This window comes from Aethalodelphis obliquidens, unplaced genomic scaffold, assembly GCF_003676395.1.
Source record: "Aethalodelphis obliquidens isolate GAN/ISIS:26980383/991018 unplaced genomic scaffold, ASM367639v1 scaffold6, whole genome shotgun sequence".
Taxonomy (NCBI): domain Eukaryota; kingdom Metazoa; phylum Chordata; class Mammalia; order Artiodactyla; family Delphinidae; genus Aethalodelphis; species Aethalodelphis obliquidens.
This window is the reverse complement of record NW_020837950.1, coordinates 12,527,671-12,550,572: the sequence shown is the minus strand read 5'-3', so window position 1 is coordinate 12,550,572 and position 22,902 is coordinate 12,527,671. Positions and strand designations below refer to the sequence as shown.

General features: G+C 35.6%; 1 protein-coding gene across 1 annotated transcript in view; it reads left to right on the top strand.

Annotated features, from left to right (window-relative positions):
• The window catches only part of KLHL5 (kelch like family member 5), a 75,566-nt gene that overhangs the window by 18,602 nt on the left and 34,062 nt on the right, over positions 1-22,902 (top strand). The window contains exons 2-5 of the mRNA XM_027103157.1: positions 1,276-1,749; positions 13,425-13,607; positions 16,396-16,532; positions 17,073-17,269. Coding sequence (XP_026958958.1) covers positions 1,367-1,749; positions 13,425-13,607; positions 16,396-16,532; positions 17,073-17,269 — 900 coding nt within the window. The 5' untranslated portion in view covers positions 1,276-1,366. The remainder of the gene's footprint in view (positions 1-1,275; positions 1,750-13,424; positions 13,608-16,395; positions 16,533-17,072; positions 17,270-22,902) is intronic.

The window sequence follows — 22,902 nt, the reverse complement described above, 5'->3', positions numbered from 1 at the left end:
TGTCATTTATTTTGTCATTTTGATATAGCACTAGATATTGAGCACCCTGAAAACTCAAACTCTGTTTTTGTAGATGACAAAATGTTAATACTGCAGCATTATAATATTTCTTATACTTAAGTTATCAATTTTGTTGTTTCAGTAACTCGATTTAATTATTTTTGAGGGTAGGAACCAAGATGTATGTATCTGTTCCCCCATAATGCCTATAGAGTGTCTTGCTCACAATAATCATTCAATATTTTAAAATTTGATTGCATTTGATAGATTTTTATTTGCTTTATCAATTCTCCTTAGCTGTAACCATGTTCAGACCATTGCTTTGTTTTGCCAACAACAGAGGGCACTATCAGGGTACTTATACACCCAAGAAATAATCCTATTCCAGTCCTAGGTATCTTTCTTGAGCCACACTTTCCTTTTCCTAAGTAGTGTCATAGAAATTTGGCTATTGTAGTAATTCAGAGTGGCTCAATCCTAATTATAGAGCAATATGGACTTCAGGTCATTTATCTGAGAAAGAATAAGTACTGTCGTATTTTGATCCTTTGTAGTTTTCAGACTTTTCTTTCTTCTTAGTCTTCTCAATATTCTTTGCTCAGATGAAGTCTTACCCAGATCTTACTATATTAATGAAACACACTCCTTTCCTGAAGGGAGAAGATAGAAGTGGAGAGCAGTGAACAGGAACCCCACCTTTGTACTCCTCCTTCTTCCTGACCCCACATCCAAAGAGCCAGCTTGAAAATCACTATAACTCATCTAATTTAAAAAAACTTTAAAACAACCTGTTGTTTTGTGATATCTCATTTAGGAACTTAGAATAAAAATAGAAACATTTTAGTTTTACAGTGATTTTTAAGTACAAAGGAAAATGCTGTGGCATACATTTCTTGTTTCAGCAATAAAAGAGTTAATATACTAAGCAGCAGAGACTGAGACACTGCGACTACGGGATAGTGCTTTCTGTCACTGTCATTTGTGGTTTAAGAAAAGGGGGTGGTGTTCTGCGTTTAAAAGGACTTTAATGAATGCTGTCAGTGTTTGTGAGAGCTAATGGTCAGTAAGGGAAAGGAGAGTAGGGGACAGTGGTCTAGCTGTTTCAGGATAGGTGGATGAGAGTTTGCTCTGATTGAATGGAATGTTCCACCGTGTTTCATCTTTTTTTCATTGTCCTTTGTTCTCTATAATCTGATATATTGGTATAAAAGTAAATGTAGATATATATGTGAATGTGATTTATTTTCCTTTCAATTTGTTTATTGTGTACAACAGGGCATATACTTCTCTTGTCTTGGTTGGATGCACAAATCTCTGTGCAGTGCTTTTTGCCCGTTGCCTAGACGATCACTTGGTTTCTCTGAGGATGTCTGGTTCTCGTAAAGAGTTTGATGTGAAGCAGATTTTGAAAATCAGATGGAGGTGGTTTAGCCATCAAGCATCATCTCCGAATTCTACAGTTGACAGCCAGCAGGGAGAATTTTGGAATCGAGGACAGACTGGAGCAAACGGTGGGAGAAAGTTTTTAGATCCGTGTAGCCTACAATTGCCTTTGGCTTCAATTGGTTACCGAAGGTCCAGCCAACTGGATTTTCAGAATTCACCTTCTTGGCCAATGGCATCCACCTCTGAAGTCCCTGCGTTTGAGTTTACAGCAGAAGATTGTGGCGGTGCACACTGGCTGGATAGACCAGAAGTGGATGATGGCACTAGTGAAGAAGAAAATGAATCTGATTCCAGTTCATGCAGGTTGATTATTTTCTTACTGATAGAAATGGGGTGTGGGGGTATATTCTATATACTGTTTAAAATAATTTAGTATTATTACTTAAAATCTGTGATTTTATATATATATATATACACATACCTCTACATATATACACATACGTAATATCTTGGTATGTATATGTGATACTTTTGCTGGGATTTTTTTAAATGTTCTAATATTGATTTTAATTCTGTAAAATTATAAAGACAACAAATAGCTTTCATTTTGAAATATCTTGTGTTCCCTATATAGATCTGGCTCTGCCCTGAAAATAATACATGGTAGCAATTTTATGCATCATTGCCTTGCATTTTGCTTCATTCGTTTATCTTCTGTAGTCATAGCAAAACTATAGAAGACATTTCTATAGTATAAAAATTTTTATGACATTTTAGTTTGCAACAGATTATAGAGTCATTTTTAAATTTTTATGAAAATGAAAGGTTTTATGAGGAGAGGCATATTGTAGTTGCCAATAATTTTTGCACCATTGTAGTTATCAATAATATTTTTCTTATGGTTATTTCTCTTTGTCCTATGTTGCAGCCCTCCAGACTAATTCAGAGAATACAGTAACATGTCTCTTTCTAAGATGACAGCTACTAATTCCTTTTGCCTTCACTTCTCTGAAAATTGTGTTATTTAGGGAAATGAAGGACATTCCTTCAGGAGAGTATAAGGGAACATAGAGGAGCTAGATGTGGTCAGCTGGTGAAAAGGGGGCAAAAAGAAGAGGAAATGAGTTTGAGGAGAGAAAATTAAAAATTGGTAATTTCATAATGACTTTATCCACCTTCACCCGTGGAACCAGGCTTTACCTCTGAAATGAATTTTCTTCTTAATCAGTTTAAACTATCAGTACTATAGCATATTATGTAAAAAGTTAGGGCCTGAAAGTCATCTTTCTGATTCATCTTCATTCAAAAATATTTAAAGGCTTATTATTTTTCTAGATTAATTACTGGATCCTTTTTCTTTTAAAATTTCTTTACAGGTTTTGATAACACTTGTAATTTGTATGTTGGTTATTATTAGTATAGGCATCATAAGAGATGGAGACAAAATGAGTTCGTATATTCAGATATCTTTTACTTGGGGATATTTACCGCTTTCTCTTCTAATCTTCAGAATATGGAATTCTGAACTGTGATGCTGGAATAATAACAAATATAGAACAGTCCTCTGTAATCATTTGTTTAATGGAGAGAAGGGAATATCTCTACATAGGTAACTAGTGTATTTAATTTTTTAAAATTTAATTAGTTTATGATTTAGCGTTATTTTAAGGGAATAGGAGCCACGAATAATTTTGATTGGAGATTATTTGAATTAATATGGTTTCATTGTTTTGTATTTTCTTTGGATACTTGTTGCCATAAAAAGAATAAAGTATATATTAAAAGATTCAGGGTTTATCATTTTGGGGATAAAACCATTCCCATTTGGAGGGAAACCAAAGAGTAATCATCTTTTTATTTGAAACCAATACAATGTATCAAGAATATTCTAACAAAATTAGAAAAAAAACAAAACATTCATTTGTTTACCAGCATTAGTTATGAAAATCTTAACATGTATCTACTACCTGGAGAGAGTATGCATATGTGAGTATAAAATTTATATACATGTATAACCTTAGAGAGGTTGTACACACATAGGTCACTATAATTTACTTCCTTCAACAGAAGTAGTTTGCATAGCTAATGATTACTGAAATTAAGTTAATCTATTCTTTAGTATCCATATTAAAGTGTCATCTTGATGGGATATTCATTATGACAGAAAAAGACTTTTTTTTTTTACTGAGGTAGCTATGTGCATACTTCAAGAAAATACAATTGTTATTTTTAGTTGTAGGAGTTATAAAAATAAGAAAATTATATGTTTTAAAATTTAAAATAAATGTAGTTGTTTTCAAATGCTAATCAAGAAGATTGAGAGATTAAATAATAAGATGGGAGTAAACAGTTCACATCTGCAGTGACCAAACTATTTCTAAAATATTACTTCAAAAATAAAATGTACTTAGAGAACATGTCTTTGATTTTTAGATATAAGAGGGGAAATCTGTCAAAGAAATTTAATATTCCTGGTGGGTTAAAATTTCTATCCCAACATCTTATTGCAAAAAAGTATTCTAGATTTTAGAAACGTCATTTGTGTGTATACTTTTACTTTTCCATTTTTTCCCTAGATTTAAATACATCTAATTGTCACATCCTCCTTCAGTCCTCCAGCTCTGAGTCTTTGATCTTCGTTATGAGGATAAATTTATTTGCCCCCAGCTTTTTGATTAAGTAAGCAGTCTCTCTAGGTGTTTGCCCTTCTACTGTAAACAAATCAAAAACTATCACTGTTAATGTCAAAAGAAGCTGCACTGCCATTCATCAGATTTTGTATATAACTTGGAAATAATCCATTATATAATATTTGCAAATAATAAAATATATAGTAAACATTTGAGTATACTATAGATTGATATCACATGGTGGGGAAATACAATATACGAAGAATTTCTCATTTAAGCGGTCATAATACTTGCACAGACCTCAGAACTCAGATTGAAATTTTGAGTTATTAGAAAAAAGGGAAGACAACTTAATGGTTTTACATACACAGAATCATAACCCCTACAGTGGGTCCAGACAAGTTAAAGCAGAAGTTAAGAGGCAGCATATGTTGCTAATATGTTTGATCAGTTGTATTCTAAGTAGGAGAAATGTCTGCCTGAGCCTTCGGCTTATGGTAATTTCTGCTGTCACACATCTAAGTGATTTCTTATCTTTTAACTTGGATCTTGGGTCTATAGCCTAGCCACTCTCTGTCTATGGAATCATCTCTAAGTCATTACTTTGTTTTTAAAATAAAATTTAAAACTTTGTTTTTTATACCATGAGGAATTTTTTTTTTTTAATTTTTATTTATTTATTTTTATTTTTGGCTGTGTTGGGTCTTCGTTTCTGCGCGAGGGCTTTCTCTAGTTGCGGCGAGCGGGGGCCACTCTTCATCGCGGTGCGCGGGCCTTTCACTGTCGCGGCCTCTCCTGTTGCGGGGCACAGGCTCCAGACACGCAGGCTCAGTAGTTGTGGCTCACGGGCCTAGTTGCTCCGCGGCATGTGGGATCTTCCCAGACCAGGGTTCGAACCCTTAGTCCCCTGCATTGTCAGGCAGCTTCTCAACCACTGCGCCACCAGGGAAGCCCTACCATGAGGAATTTTAAACCCTAAGTAACTGTTGTGACCTATGTGAGCAGTAGGTTCCAATGACTTTAACTCAGGATGAATTTTCACCAGGGCCAGCCAGGTTTACATAGTGGCTCACCATGTGACCATAGCTTAAACACGGTTTACACTTTACTGGATTTGCCAATTTTGAAATTATGTAATATTGACATATTGGAGAAATTTTCATTATTTATAATTTCATTATAAACAACCTTTGTTTATAAAGTTAGGGTTTAATATTTTATATATCAGACTACTTTTAGTCAATATGTATAAAATGCTTCTATACAAATATCCAAAAATTATAATAGCTAATATTGATTGGGGGCTTGCTATCTGTGAGACACTGTTCTAAGCATTTTAGTACTATATTACCTCATTTAGTCTTCACAAATTTCTGAGTTAGATTGCTATTATTATCATTCTAATTGTAGAGATGGGGCCAATGAGGCACAGAAAGGGTAAGTAACTTGCTCAAGATTAGTAAGTAAAATGAAACCGCGTTTAAAAAACTAAAGTTTATATTTTTACAATAGTTTTAGATTTACAGGAGAATTTCAAAGATAGTATAGTGAGTTCCTTATATCCCACACCCAGTTTTCCCTATTACTAATATATTAATATGGTGTATCTGTTACTGTTAAACCAGTATGATACATTATTATTAACTAAAGCCCATACTTTATTCAGATTTCCTTAATTTCCTTTTTACTGTTACAGAAAACGTCCTAACGTCCTTTTATCTGTTACAGTCCAGGATACCAGTTACATTTAATCATCATATCTCCTTAGGCTCCTCTGGGCTGTGACAGTTTCTCAAACTTTCCTTGTTTTTGATGACCTTAGCAGTTTGGGGAGTAGTGGTCAGGTGTTTTGTAGAATGTCTTACTCAGTTGGGATTTGTCTGATATTTTTCTCATGCTTAGGTGGGGGTTAATGAGTTTTAAGGAGGAAGACCACAAAGGTAAAGTACCATTTTCAGCACATCATATCAAAGATACATATCATCAGTCTAACTTATCACTGTTGATATTGACCTTGATCACTTGGAAATAGCTGCATTTTGAACCCAAACGATTAACATGCAGATTTCATGCACACATACCAGTAAGCAGTTTTCTGTGACTATTCATTTAATCACTGAGTTCAACTTGGATCAACATAACAGTTAATGATTCAGTCTATCCAGTTTCACTTTCTCTCCTCAACTAATTTTCTCAGCCTGGTTCTTGAAAAAGCCAACCCTGGCTGGCATACAGGTATAATCTCTCGACCCACAACCCTTTACCCACAGTCATCCGATCTGTGTTATCCATTGTTTGCTACTCTGTGTTTCAACTGCACATACCCTTGAACTCTTCTATACCTTGTTGGTTGATCTGCTATTCTTTGACTCATCTTGAAGGCATTTAGGTCCTTCTCCTCTCCCAACAAGGGGTTATCTTCATAATATACCATTTCTCAAGTGCTATCTCCTTTTTCTTGACCCTCTTTAGGTTGCCTCTATATTTCCTTGTTTGAACCATTCTATTAATTCTGGTTCACTTTAAAATTAAAATCTTGTATGTTTCCACATGAAAAAAATTTTGCTTCCAGAGATGGCAAAGAAGTTCAACTATATTGTACTTGTATCTGGGAAGGATGTATTGCATTGTCCTCCCTCACATGTGTATGCCCAAGTCATATCATGGATTCCCTTGACATAAGCCATGGAAACTCTCCCCAGAAAACCGTCTGTATGTGTGTGTGCACATACATGTGCGTATGTGCACATGTGTGTGTTAAATATTTCATATGGGGTTCAAGGAATTCGTGAACCCTCTAAAGCCTGTCTGTACACTGTATCAATCAGTGTTCTTAGTTTTAAGCAACTGAAATTGGCTGGTTTAAACAGAATAGGAATTTATTGGAATCATGTTAGTTCCTAGAAAGAATCAGCTTAGGAAAAATGTTGAGCATTACAGTTGTACAACTGGTATTTATAAGTCCAGATTTTTAAGGCAAAAGAACCTTTTATGACACTTATTGCTTATATTTTATTTTCATCTAGTTGGAACTGGATAGTGAAGTTTTACATTTTTAGAATTAGATATATTAGGCATGAAAACAATGATACACATGCACACACATACACACACCACATAATCACTCATGCACAGAGCCATATAATTTGGCCATTTAACTTTAGGGAATATATTAGTAGAGAATAGGCTAAGATAATATAACAAAGAGATTCAGAAATATAGTGGCTCAAATAAAATAGAAGTTTATTTCTCTGTCACCTAACAAATGGGGAAGTGGCTCAGGGCAGACAGGTAGCTCTGCTACACAGGTTCCCTCAGAGACCCAGATTCCTTCCATATTGTTTCTCCCTCCTGTAGGGTGTTATTATTTCTTTATGGTCAAAGCTTCCTCAGCTCCCCTCTGCATTCTAGCCTATGGGAAGGACCAAAGAAAGAAAAGGGAGGACATTAAGCAAATAACACAAGTTGCATATATCATTTCTGCTCACGTGCCATTGTTGAAAACCTAATCACATGGCCACGACTAGTAGCAAAGGAGGAGGCGCAGCTGTGGTCTCTGCCTGAGTAGCCATGTGTCCAGCTAAAACTCATTACTGTGGTAGATGTGAAGAATGGTTTGGAGGTTAAAATCAACAGGGTGCAAGAGGTGAGGACAGCTGGATAGAACTCTTCGGAATCTTTGGATCTAATTTTTTAATGAGTTTTTTCCCATATTATTTACTATTTTTACCACTGAGACGTGAGCAAATAGAGATAAGCAGAAATGGAAAAACAAAAATTATAAATTACCCTGCCACCCCAAATAATAACCATTAACAATTTGAGGAAGTATCCTTCCAGTATATTTTAGGTAAGTATAGAATAAAAATATATTTTTAGAATAAAAATCTGAATCTTATTGTACATACTATTTTGTAACCTTTTTTGCCCTAATGTAAATATAAAATGAAGACTCCTTTGGTCAAAAAAGGCAGAAGCCCCAACTCAAACTGACAAGCAAAAACTAGAACATTTTGATTCACATAAGTAAAGAAAAACTCAAACAACTTTAGACATGATGAATCCAGATACTCAAATAACACCAGAAATCCTTTTATTCCCCCTCTTTAGAATCTGTTTTCCTTTGTGATGGCATTTCCTTAGGCAGGCTTTCTTTGTGGTAGCAAAAAGCCACTAGTAGCTCCAAGTTTACTTTTTATCAGCTTAACCTCCTCAATGGAAAGAGAGTGACTCTTTTCCAAGAGTACCAACAAACATCTTGAAATGGACTCTCATTGGTCTTGTTTGGATCTTATGTCCACCCAAATCAATCATTATAACCAGAAGATATGATACTCTTGTTGGCCAGGCCCCAGTTGCTTGCTCACCTCTGCCCAGGGGGAAGACTCAACTCTGCCCAAGCCCTGTGAACTGAGGTAGGGTATGTGTGGTTTCCCAAAAGGTCGAGATGGGTCTGTTACCATAGAAAGAATCCTGGATAGGCAAAAGCAGTGTCCAGTAAAACAGCTTGCTATGTCATTAAATGTTCTCCTGTATCTTTTTGAATGGCTGCATCATTCTCCCTTGCACAGACATACCTTTTGGTTATTTAACCAATATTTGAATTTTTTTGGAATTTAGATTGTTTCCAATATTTTCTTGTTAGAAACAACCTGTGATAACCCCGTCCCCATAGTTAGATCTCTACATACAGATGACCATTTCCTCTGGATAAAGTCCCAAGGGTGTGCACGTTTTTAGGGTTTTTGATCTGTATTCTCAAAGTTATTTCAGGAACATTACTCCTCTTTTAATTCTCAGCAGCATTGTATGAGAGGGCCCACTGGCCCTTCTCCTTCACACTGGTTATTGTTTAAGAAAATCTGATTCTTATATAAACAACATTTGACTCTTTTCACCACAGATATTCTGACTGCAGGACCAGCAGAGACCTCCTTAAATTCCAAAATGAAAAAGTATTTCTCTTGAGAAGGGAAGAGGTGAAGGTATTCTTTTTCTTTGCCTCTTGCCATTTCTCTTTATGCACCTGCCTTGTCTTCTCCTTAAAATAGAAAACCCCAACTTCTCTTCCTCCTTGCTCATCTAAACCTTAAGATGTATTTCAGATCTCACCTGCTGCTTGTTGCCTTTCCGATCACCAGCCCATACTGATCTTTCCTTTCTGTAAATTCTGATCGCAGTTACGTTCCAATTAGGGATGTACAAGATGATCTGTTGGAGAAATGGTAATTATATGTATATATACTAGAATGTTTATTTACATTTTATTTTTTTAATCTATTTTTTTCTGTTTTATAATGTAAATAATAATTGTACAATGACATATGTATATCTTTTATAAACTCATAAATATCCATATATTGGGGCACATGCTTAAAAGTATACTGAAAAGGATATGCATAAAAATATTTTTAGAGACTGCTAGCCTATACTAAGCAATTTACATTCTTATTTTACATTTGTGACTTTGAATATGTGTAAAAGGTGTCAAAAGATTCATGATATAGTAATCTGCACTTTGGCAAAAGCATGAATTCTGAATGCCAGAAGCTATGAGGCAGCTTATCACTTACCTGGGGAGTGAGCCAACAGACCACTTAAGAGTTTCAATGCAGCTTTGTTTTCTACGCAAAATCATATACAGTATAATTCTTGTGAAGTGATTTTTAAAACTTCTTTTTGAAAAATTACTCCATTAAGAAAGCCTAATGCAAGTTCTGGTGATGATAGTGAGGAAATCTAAATAGTTTCTAATTAAAAGATAGTATTGGCCATGGTGCATATTGTGTGCGCACAGATGTGTGAAATCTGAAGAATTGCATGTATTAGTGTTGCTGTTTACTTTTTTCCACTTTATAAAACTTAAGTCTTCAAATTCTAAGTCCCTTCACTAAAAGAAAAAAATCATACCTTCTTTGCATCCCCAGTTTCTAACAACTGGTGCAATAATGCATCTCAGGAGTTACTCTATAAATAGTTGGTGACTTGATTTGTTTGATACTTGCCTCTTTTCTATGTTTAGGCATTTTCTGACTTACAAATTCATAGCCTACTGCAGAGGGACAATAAGCTAAAAATTAAATGTTTCCCGGTAGCCTGGAAATATCCAGCAATGTAGAGTTCATTACAGTGAACGTCTGTTACAAAAGATTTGAATGATCTCATGATGCAATTCTTTGAAATATGACTTACCATCTTAGTAACATCAAAGAAATAAAACTAAGCAGAAATGTTAGATATATTTCCTCTGTTACCATGTAAAGATCTAGTAGGAATCACAGAGAAATATGTTTTAAATGCTCCATAAATGGCCTATTCCCAGATGTTTATATTGTGGGTTAGGATGTCTACTGGGTTTGTTAAAGGCCATTTTAATTAGGAATCAGGAAATTTAGTTATAAAAATTGATAATGTTGGCGATCGTTTTTTAGGAAGACAACCAAACAAACAACATTGTATAAGACAAAAGACTGAGATTACAGACCTTCCCATTGGCCTTTGAAAAGCAAGGATCTACTAATAGGAGTTTATTTATCTTGATTGTGTACTTTTTCTGTGCTAGGGTTATGCATTCATTTAATAATCCTCCCATGAAGGATCCTCTAAAAGAAAGTACTATGTATTACTTATTCCTGTATTGCTATTGGAGGTAAGACTTAGAGAAGTTAAATAACTCGTCCAGATGCATAGTAACAGAGTTGAATCAGCACTATGCAATAGAACTTTATGCAATGATGGAAATGTTCTATATCTGCACCATCCAATCTGGCAGCCACTAGCCCCATGGGGCTACTTGAGCATTTGAAATATGACTAGTTCAACTAAAGAACTTTTTAATTTAATTTTATTTTAATTAAAATAGCCACATGGGGGGCTTCCCTGGTGGCACAGTGGTTGAGAGTCTGCCTGCCGATGCAGGGGACATGGGTTCATGCCCCAGTCCGGGAAGATCCCACATGCCGCGGAGCGGCTGGGCCCATGAGCCATGGCCGCTGAGCCTGCGCATCCGGAGCCTGTGCTCTGCAACGGGAGAGGCCACAACAGTGAGAGGCCTGCGTACAGCAAAAAAAAAAAAAAAAAAAATAGCCACATGGGGGCTAGTAGCTACTATATTGGACAGCACAGTTCTAGAACCTTCCTAAAATGCTCTTAATCACTACCCCATACCTCTCCAATTCAAGCTTCCAAACCAAAACACATAATAGGAAAAGAAATAGTAAGAAAGTAATGACATTATAAATTACACAGAGCCAGAGTATTAAAAACCTTTGATTAGCCAGAGATAGAGATGTTATCTCTGCCCCATGGAAAACTAAGAGACTCTTGCTGTCTTAACCCTAGCTAAGGGGCAGTAACAGAGCAGTAGACTTTTGTCTAAGATCCTGAATTCTCATGTCTTTTGTTGTTGTTATTGTTAAATTATCCTCATTCATATTGTACTATCATTCTCCCTTCATACCCTTGGTCCTTGCACTCATTGATGCCTTAAGGTAAAGGTAAGCAAAAATTTCCATTCCTTTGTGAGTGATTTGACCAACATTCTGAATGCCTCCTGATCCCTGGTTTTGTATCCAGCTACCTATATGTCCTTGGTTGAACACTTTGAGCCATTTGGGGCCTCAAAATTTTCTCATCTGCAAAATAAGGGAGTTGAATTAAATGACTACATAGGTTCCTTCTAGATGTAAAAATTCTGTGTGTAATGGTTCTGATACCTAGGTTCTACAGTTGTCTGGATATGCAGCAAATTCTTTTTTTAAGTAAATTCTTCCATTATTAAAATTGTATGTGCAAGGTCCCAAATTTCTTAAAATAGAACAAGAAACGCTAGAAAGCTGTGCAGCTCTTTAAGCCTGAGTAGCTTTGTTCCTACCTCTTTCATGTTCTTTTTGTGAATGGACAGCTTTGCTTTTCCACAGACTACAAATCAGAAGCCTGCACTTCTTTTGATCCTTCATTTGGAGCAGTGGGAGTGATTGCTATACCCAAAAATCTCTGAATTAATGGTCACATTGAAATAACATGTTTATTTAACATGTGATAGCAACTGAAGCCTTGAAAGCAAATCAAGAAGTTCGAAATGTTCAGCAGAGAGTGTAAATAGGAGTAGAAAATTTGAATTCCTAGGAGCCAGAGAGCTAATACAAATCAGCAAAGAGGGTAAGGTTGGTGGTCAAGAGGACAGCTGGTCCCTGGTAAGGTATTAGATATTTATATTAAGATAATTCTCTTAAGATGTAGTGAGGCTTAATTCAACAAAGCATTTATCAGAATGATTATATCCTTAAAAGTAGATCTGATGAGAAATGATAACTACGTTACGGCATAGTCGGTAGTTTTGTAGTTAATTGTATAACCAAGGGATGTTGATTACTTGATCCAAGTGATCTTGGAGAAGGGATCTAGGGGAGAGGGGTGGGTTTAGGATTTCATTCTTAGTCCCAATCTTTTCACTTTTTCACCATTTCCATCAATGAATCATAATGAAAATATAGAACAAATACTCTTCAAATTATAATTTGGAAATTTCAAATAATTTTTAGATACCTGGGTTAGGCCATCAAATTCTTTTAAGCTATAATCTAAGTTATAGGTTACCTGGGCTATTGAAGACTAGTCAGAGAATCAAATGATTTATTTATAATTTATAATGATTTATTTATAATGATCTATTAATAATTATTTATAATTTATAATTATTTATAATTCATTTATAATTTTATAATATATTTTGTGTTCTAAACAGTTATAAATGAACTGTGAACATAACCCATTTTTAAATAAAGGATGGCTTGGGTTTATATCTCCAAAAGAGTTTAATTCCCTTTCTGCCTTCAAAAAATGATCTCTTGGGCTTCCCTGGTGGCACAGTGGTTGAGAGTCCACCTGCCGATGCAGGGGACACGGGTTCATGCCCCGGTCCAGGAAGATCCCACATGCCGTGGAGCGGCTAGGCCCGTGAGCCATGGCCGCTGAGCCTGCACGTCCGGAGCCTGTGCTCCGCAACAGGAGAGGCCACAACAGTGAGAGTCCCGCGTACCGCAAAAAAAAAACATATATATCTCTTATGCCCTTAAATATAATGTTGGAGCTATGACTATCAATATGAATATAGTTTGGCTCTTTTTCAGCAGAGACGTCGTATTGACCAGAGAAGAGACCTCAGGAACAGGCAAAGAATATATGTAGCTATTAACTAGAAGGTATCACATTCACAATGTTTGCAAGACACACATATGATTTGAGCCATCATTTGATTTTCAAAGGCAAAAATGATGAATGATTGTTCATTAATATAGACTGATAGCATTGCTTCTATTACATTTGAAGGATTTAAAAGGACTTAATAGGAAAGATATTTTTAATGTGTTAGCGACTTTTCAAAATGTGTGTTTCCTTTCTTTTCAGGACTTCCAATAGCAGTCAGACAGTATCATCCTGCCATACTATGGAGCCATGTTCATCAGATGAATTCTTCCAAGCCCTTAATCATGCTGAACAAACATTCAAAAAGATGGAAAACTATTTGAGACACAAACAGTTATGCGATGTAATTCTAGTTGCTGGTGATCGCAGAATTCCAGCTCACAGGTAATTGTTTTCTATATTTCTATATGTGTGAAATATTTCCTTGATCATTTAATTATGTATATTGAGGTAACTTGTTCTAATTGATTATGCAATGGACTCTTTTAGTAAAGTGGTATATTTCATGGAGTTTCTGCAAAGAAGACAGTGCATATGAAATTATTACACATTAAATGACCCCAAAAGGATCACTTTCCCTCTGTAGAAGCATAAAAACAAAACATACCAGCCTGAAATCAGTATTGTTTGGTATAGATTTCAGCTACTACGAGCAGCACTCCACCTAATTCTACCTATTAAATAACTTTCAGTAAGCTCAGTAGAAATTAGAGCTTTGAGTATTTAGAAACAAAAAGGCTGGTGGAATGGAGTGGCAAAACTGTTGAGTTTTTAAATAGCCACATCTATTCCAACTTCTGTTTGCCTGCCTCCAAGAAATATGAAAAGCAGTGGTGCTAGGGAATAAAAGCCTTTAACAGAAATGAAGTATTACTTCTTGATGTAAGAAAAGGAAATGGAAGCTGTTAAATAAATAACGATTCATTATTTTTCTCCTAATAATTACATATTTAATTGTTCAGTGTTAATCACCATTATGATCCCAAAGGTTTTTTTTATAATACCTTTCAAAACTAATTAATACTGTGTCCCAAAAGTTTTGTTAAACCCTCCAAAGCGAACGTAAAATTAGAAAAAATGGTCTTGGTCTTAAAGTTTTCAGTTACTCAGTTCAGCATATATTTATTGAGATGCTACTATATATTGTGACAGAAAGTCCATGTTGTGAGCATGGGTTTATTAGAAAGATATTCCAACCTGAATTTCATACAGGCATCTCAAATTCCCTGTTTACAAAACAAAACTCATTACCTTACCTGGATTACCAGTGCAAGAAACTCCTAACTAGTCTCCCTGTTTGCACTTTTCCCCCCTACATTCCATTTTCTACACAGCTCCCTGAGTGATCCTTTAAAATGGAACTTAGATCTGGTTGCTTCTGTGATCAAACTTTCCAGTGCCTCCTCATGTCACAGCGTGAAAGCCCATTTCCTCACAGTGGCTTATGTGATCCAGCCTGCCATTACCTCTTTACCGTTCTGCCCTCCTTTCTCACTCTGCTTGAACCACACTGACCCCCTTGTGGTCTCTTGCATGTGGCAGGCATGCCGCTTCTGCCTTTGGATTTTTGCACTGGCTGCTACTCTGCCTGAATGCTGTTCCCAAATACCTGTGTGACTAATTCCTGCACCTCCTTCAAGTCTTTTCTGAAGTGTCACCTTCCCATGAGACCACCTATTTAAACCCACTCCCCATTTGCCCTTACCCTGCTTTTTTCCCCATGGCACTTATCACTTTTTGATGTACTATAGAATTTACTTCTGCTGGGTATTTGTCTCCCTGTAGAATATAAGACTCCATAAGAGAAGGTATTAATACATCTCAAGTATTTAGAACAGTGCCCAGTATTTATTAGGTGTGCATTATTATTTGTTCAGTGAATAACTGAATGAATGGGCAGTTCTCAGAAGAAGAAACCTGAATGGCCAAAAAACATTTGAAAACATCTTCAACCTCACTAACAATCAGGTGAATGAAAATTAAAACAACAATGAGATACCATTTAACACCTTGCAGGTGGCCAAAATTTTGACATCGACAATATTGTGGGGAAAGGTTAACTCTTATGCAGTGCTGGTGCTAGACTAAACTGGCACAGCTCTTTGGAGAGCAGTTTGGCAAACCGTAGGATTCAGCAGTGCCCTCCTGGGGAGAGAGGTGAAGGGAATTAGAGAGGAACATAGAGAGAGCTTCAACTATTATCTGTATCATAATTTCTACTTCTTTAACAAATGAATAAAGTAAATCTGTGTAAGTGTGCTGATATGGAAAATATCTTCAAGACATATTATCAAATGAAAAATGCACGTTTCAAATACATATATTTATAAACTATTTTTGCTTAATATGCGACTATCAATAATTTGGACAGAGACATACCTAATATATAATAATGTATTATAACAAAATACAAAGTATAGTTTTGTATTGTGATAATGATATAATTTTATAACAAAATACAAGCATTATAATATACTATAATAATTTAAAAATCATGAAGTTTAAAAATAACCTGCTGGGACTTCCCTGGTGGTCCAGTGGCTAAGACTCGTGCTCCCAATGCAGGGGGCCCAGGTTTGATCCCTGGTCAGGGAACTAGATCCCACATGCTGCAACTAAGAGTTTGCATGCCAACAACTAAAAGATCCCACATGCCGCAACGAAGATTCCACACATGGCAATGAAGACCTGGCGCAGCCAAATACATAAATAAATATTTTTTTTAAATAACCTAAAACCAGTCTCAAGTGTCTTCCATGTATTGACTACCTCTACAATTAAAACAAAACTTAGATTATTTTCAAAAGTGATAAAAAGAAGAACCTTTGCATTCTTCTCCCCCTTTTTTTAACCATCAGTTTAATGCTGTGAGCTTGTAGCTTTTTTTTCAGGATGTTAAAAAGGAATATTTAAGTAGTGAATGAGTAAATCATTTATGTCAGCAGAAAATTTTCAGTAATGGTAATTTGTTACTCCAAGGAAGGAGCTAGAGCATAAAGCAATTGGTCAAACTTAAAATGCATTTCTCAGTACCAAACACTCTCTATGGGTAACAAAATTTTTTTTAAAAAGGAAAAGAAAAATAAGGAAAAAGAAAGCAGCAGCATTTACTAATGAGCATCAGCTTTGATATTGTCACTGATTTGTTGCTTTTCTTCTAATATGTTCTTAGATTGGTGCTCTCTTCTGTCTCAGATTATTTTGCTGCCATGTTTACTAATGATGTCAGGGAAGCAAGGCAAGAAGAAATAAAAATGGAAGGTGTAGAACCGAATTCACTATGGTCCTTGATTCAGTATGCATATACAGGTAATAAATCTGAAAATATGAATTTAAAAGTTCTTAAATGTAAGTTGTATTATTAGATTTCAGATTTCTGCTTTTAATAAAGCCTGCCTTAGCTAACAGTTAATTCTGCTGTTATAATCACCACCCCTGGTGGTATGTATATAGGTTAAAATCTCTATATTAGAACCTTTAAAATGGTTATCATAATTAAGCTATTGAATGATATTTTTAAATGTTAATGTAATAATTTGATGAGTTATGTTTTTTAATTATTGTATTTAAAATTTTAGTTATATGTAATATATATATTACTAATTAAGTCATTCTTTAAAAATTCTGGAAACAAGCTATTAATTTTTAAATTTTAGTAGAAGTCACAAAGTGCTAATAGTTTTTTTTCATGTTTAGTACTTTTTTTTCTTTTTGGAATGTCTTAAATCATCTATGTCTGGAATGCATGTAATGAGCTCTTGCTTAGAATTATTACTGTTAACACCAATTACCTTATAAACTAAAGTTAATATAATTCCATAGTTAATGGAATTTCTTTTTATCATTAAGGCCGCCTTGAATTAAAAGAAGATAATATTGAGTGCCTGTTATCTACAGCTTGCCTTCTTCAGCTTTCACAGGTTGTAGAAGCATGCTGTAAGTTTTTAATGAAACAGCTTCACCCATCCAACTGTCTTGGAATCCGTTCTTTTGCTGATGCTCAAGGTTGTACAGATTTGCATAAAGTGGCTCACAATTATACTATGGTATGTATTTTTTGAAAAGCAAGAAGGTATATGCTCTTTGCTTTATTCCTTTTTGTTGCAGGCTTATCTACATGTTGCTGTCTTCCCATGGCTCTGCCATTTGTCTTGAGGTTCAGGCTCACTGTGTAGTTTGTCATATTTTCATTGAGTTATGAGGAAAAAACATCAAGTAATATTTCTCCTGGATTTATGAGTCAAGCCTTAAGTTATTATAGCCAGTAAGAAGCAGAGCGGTAGCCTAGGACTATTCCATTCAAGATTTTCAGATCTGCTGCTTTTTAAAGCAGGATTTCCCCCAGACAGTTTATTTTGTAGCACATGGATGAAATTTCAGAATTGTCCACATACTGTTGGAAGTTGGTGATAGTGATTGTAGTGTATTGGTGCAGTATTAGTACAGAAGATAGGAGGATGAAAGGGAGACTTTTTATTAAGGATAAATCTGACTATACGTTAGAAGTGTCTTTAGCTACATAGAAAAATGTTCTTATTAATTGTAGCAAATTATGTGCTCAAAGTAAAACACAGGGGGTTCTGATTCAGAAGCCTGGAGGATAATGGATATAGATTGATCTAGGACAGCAAGAAAATAAGGGCATGTTGAGGGCATACTGTTGGGACCAGCCTCCACCATCTTAATAGTAGAAGGATTTGGGGAACGGAGGTGTGTGGATTTTTAAGGAACGACCATCTTGCTACACGTGGGTCTTCACACCTGGGCAGTGATTGAAATTTTTGCTTTAAATGCTTCATTTAGGGCAATATGGCTTCTGAGAGAAGAAAGAATGTGAACATTCACATACACATATATCATTATCCATGTTACTGATTTAGTCAACATTTAGGAGATATTTTTTTGTCTACCCTCTCTTCCATCCCCCTTCCTTCCATTGAATTGGTTTGTAGGTGAAGGGATTGAACAGTACTTTAGGAATCTTCTACTAGAGAAATAGAGATTTGGAAAAAATTATAAGAATAGATATTTGTAACTATGAGGAAGATTAATTCTGCTTACTTCATGAGCTTAATGTGAGGATTAAATGAGTTAATAGAAGTTTGGCACTTAAAACAGTGGTTGATACATAGTATACCCAGTCAATAAATGATGTCATCATCATCATTATTTAGATTTACTCTGTTCAACAGCATGATCTAAGTGAGTGAGCAAAAGCACTCAGGCAAAAGCAGAACCTTTATTCTCCCCGTGGTGTAATCGCTTCTTAGAAATGTTTCTTATTTATGATGTCAAAGTGTTTCAAGTGAAAAAATAGAGATTGTGTAGACAGGGCAGTACTGTACAGACCTAGCATCATATTAGCTTAACATCTTTTAAATTAAGTCCTTTGAAATATTCCCCCCTGCCAAGCCTTTTTTTTTTTTTTAAGGAGACTGGTACCCTCTTTAAATTTTTGTTTGTTTGTTTGTTGTTTTTTGAATTTTATTTTTTATACAGCAGGTTCTTATTACTTATCTATTTTATACATATTAGTGTATATATGTCAATTGCAATCTCCTAATTCATCCTACCACCACCCGCTTTCCCTCCCTGGTGTCCATATTTTTGTTCTCTACATCTCTGTCTCTATTTCTGCCTTGCAAACCAGTTCATCTGTACCATTTTTCTAGATTCAACATATATATGTTACTATATGATATTTGTTTTTCTCTTTCTGACTTCACTCCGTATGACAGTCTCTAGGTCCATCCACGACTCCACAAATGACCCAATTTCGTTCCTTTTTATGGCTGAGTAATATTCCATTGTATATATGTACTATTTCTTCTTTATCCATTCGTCTGTTGATGGGCATTTAGGTTGCTCCCATGACCTGGCTATTGTAAATAGTGCTGCAATGAACATTAGGGTGCATATGTCTTTTTTTTTTGTGGTATGCGGGCCTCTCACTGTTGTGGCCTCTCCCGTTGTGGAGCACAGGCTCCGGACGCACAGGCTCAGCGACCACAGCTCACGGGCCTAGCCGCTCCATGGCATGTGGGGTCTTCCCGGACCGGGGCGCAAACCCGTGTCCCCTGCATTGGCAGGCAGACTCTCAACCACTGCGCCACCAGGGAAGCCCACATGTGTCTTTTTGAATTATGGTTTTCTCGGGATGTATGCCTGGTAGTGGGATAGCTTGGTCATATGGTAATTCTTTTTTTAGTTTTTTAAGGAACCTCCATACTGTTCTCCATAGTGTCTGTATCAATTTACATTCCCACCAAAATTTCAAGTGCAAGAGCGTTCCCTTTTCTCCACACCCTCTCCAGCATTTGTTGTTTGTAGATTTTCTGATGACTCCCATTCTAACCTGTGTGAGGTGATACCTCACTGTAGTTTTGATTTGCATTTCTCTAATAATTAGTGATGTTGAGCAACTTTTCATGTACCTCTCAGCCATCTGTATGTCTTCTTTGGAGAAATGTCTGTTTAGGTCTTCTGCCCATTTTTGGATTGGGTTGTTTGTTTTTTTAATATTGAGATGCATGAGCTGTTTATATATTTTGGAGATTAATCCATTGTCCGTTGATTCGTTTGCAAATATTTTCTCCCATTCTGAGGGTTGTCTTTTCGTCTTGTTTATAGTTTCCTTTGCTGTGCAAAAGCTTTTAAGTTTCATTAGGTCCCATTTGTTTATTTTTGTTTTTATTTCCATTTCTCTAGGAGGTGGGTCAAAAAAGATCTTGCTGTGAATTATGTCAAAGAGTGTTCTTCCTATGTTTTTCTCTAAGAGTTTTATAGTTTCCAGTCTTACATTTAGGTCTTTAATCCATTTTGAGTTTATTTTTGTGTATGGTGTTAGGGAGTGTTCTAATTTCATTCTTATTTCCCAGCACCACTTATTGAAGAGACTGTCTTTTCTCCATTGTATATCCTTACCTTCTTTGTCATAGATTAGTTGACCATAGGTGCATGGGTTTATCTCTGGGCTTTCTATCCTGTTCCATTATCTGTATTTCTGTTTTTGTGCCAGTACCATATTGTCTTGATTACTATAGCTTTGTAGTATAGTCTGAAGTCAGGGAGTCTGATTCCTCCAGCTCCGTTTTTTTCCCTCAAGATTGCTTTGGCTATTTGGGGTCTTTTGTGTCTCCATACAGATTTAAAAATTTTTTTGTTCTAGTTCTGTAAAAAATTCCATTGGTAATTTGATAGGGATTGCATTGAATCTGTAGATTGCTTTGGGTAGTAGAGTCATTTTCACAATATTGATTCTTCCAAACCAAGAACATGGTATATCTCTCCATCTGCTTGTGTCATCTTTGATTTCTTTCATCAGTGTCTTGTAATTTTCTGAGTACAGGTTTTTACTTCCTTAGATAGGTTAATTCCTAGGTATTTTATTCTTTTTTTGCAATGGTGAATGAGATTGTTTCCTTAATTTCTCTTTCTGATCTTTCATTGTTAGTGTATAGGAATGCAAGAGATTTCTGTGCATTAGTTTCATATCCTGCAACTTTACCAAATTCATTGATTAGCTCTAGTAGTTTTCTGGTGGCATCTTTAGGATCATCTATGTATAGTATCATGTCATGTGCAGTGACAGTTTTACTTCGTTTCCAATTAGGATTCCTTTTATTTCTTTTTCTTCTCTGATTGCTGTGGCTAAAACTACCAAAAGTATGTTGAATAACAGTGGTGAGAGTGGGCAACCTTTTCTTGTTCCTGATCTTAGAAGAAATGTTTCAGTTTTTCACCACTGAGAACGATGTTGACTGTGGGTTTGTCATATACGGCCTTTATTATATTGAGGTAGGTTCCCTCTGTGCCCACTTTCTGAAGAGTTTTTATCATAAATCGGTGTTGAATTTTGTCAGAAGCTTTTCTGCATCTATTGAGATGATCATATGGTTTTTCTCCTTCAACTTGTTAATATGGTGTATCACACTGGTTGATTTGCATATATTGAAGAATGCTTGCATCCCTGGGATAAATCCCACTTGATCGTGGTGTATGATCCTTTTAATGTGTTGTCGGATACTGTTTGCTAGTATTTTGTTGAGGATTTTTCATCTATATTCATCAGTGATATTTGTAATTTTCTTTTTTGTAGTATCTTTTCCTGGTTTGGTATCAGGGTGATGGTGGCCTCATAGAATGAGTTTGGGAGTGTTCCTTCCTCTGTAATTTCTTGGAAGAGTTTGAGAAGGATAGGTGTTAGCTCTTCTCTGAATGTTCGATAGAATTCACCTGTGAAGCCATCTGGTCCTGGACTTTTGTTTGTTGGAAGATTTTTAATCACAGTTTCAATTTCATTACTTGTGATTTGTCTGTTCACATTTTCTATTTCTTCCTGGTTCAGTCTTGGAAGTTTGTACCTTTCTAAGAATTTGTCCATTTCTTCCAGGTTTTCCATTTTATTGGCATAGAGTTGCATGTAGTAATCTCTTAGGATGCTTTGTATTTCTGTGGTGTCCATTGTAACCTCTCCTTTTTCACTTCTAATTTTGTTGATTTGAGTCCCCTCTCTCTTTTTCTTGATGAGTCTGGCTAAAGGTTTATCAATTTTGTTTATCTTAAGGAACCAGCTTTTAGTTTTATTCATCTTTGCTGTTGTTTTCTTTGTTTCTATTTCATTTATTTCTGCTCTGATCTTCATGATTTCTTTCCTTCTACTAACTTTGGGTTTGTTTGTTCTTCTTTCTCTAGTTCCTTTAGGTGTAAGGTTAGATTGTTTATTTGAGATTCTTCTTGTTTTTTTGAGGTAGGATTGTGTTGCTGTAAACTTCCGTCTTAGAACTGCTTTTGCTGCATCCCATACGTTTGGGGTTGTCATGTTTTCTTTGTCATTTGTCTCTAGGTATTTTTTGATTTTGTCTTTCATTTCTTCAGTGATCTCTTGGTTATTTAGTAACGTATTGTTTAGCTTCCATGTGTTTGTGCTTTTTACGTTTTTTTCCTGGCGATTTGTTTTTAATCTTCTAGTGTTCTGTTTGGAAAAGATGCTTGATATGATTTCCGTTTTTTTTAATTTACCGAGGCTTGTTTTGTGACCCAAGATGTGATCTATCCTGGAGAATGTTCCGTGTGCACTTGAGAAGAAAGTATACTCTGCTGTTTTTGGATGGAATGTCCTACAAGTACCTTATCTATCTGGTCTGTTGTGTCATTTAAAGCTTTTGTTTCCTTATTAGTTTTCTGTCTGGATGATCTGTCCATTGGTGTAAGTGAGGTGTTAAAGTCCCCCAGTATTATTGTGTTACTGTCTCTTTCCTCTTTTATAGCTGTTAGCAGTTGCGTTATGTATTGAGGTGCTCCTATGTTGGGTGCATATATATTTATAATTGTTATATCTTCTTCTTGAATTGATCCCTTGATCATTATGTAGTGTCCTTCCTTGTCTCTTGTAACATTCTTTATTTTAAAGTCTATTTTATCAGATATGAGTATTGCTACTCCAGCTTTCTTTTGATTTCCATTTGCATAGAATATCTTTTTCCATCCCCTCACTTTCAGTCTGTATGTGTCTGAAGTGGGTCTCTTGTAGACAGCGTATATATGGGTCTCTTTTTATATCCAATCAGCAAGCCTGTGTCTTTTGGTTGGAGCATTTAATCCATTCACATTTAAGGTAGTTATCTATATGTATGTTCCTATGACCATTTTCTTAATTGTTTTGGGTTTGTTTTTGTAG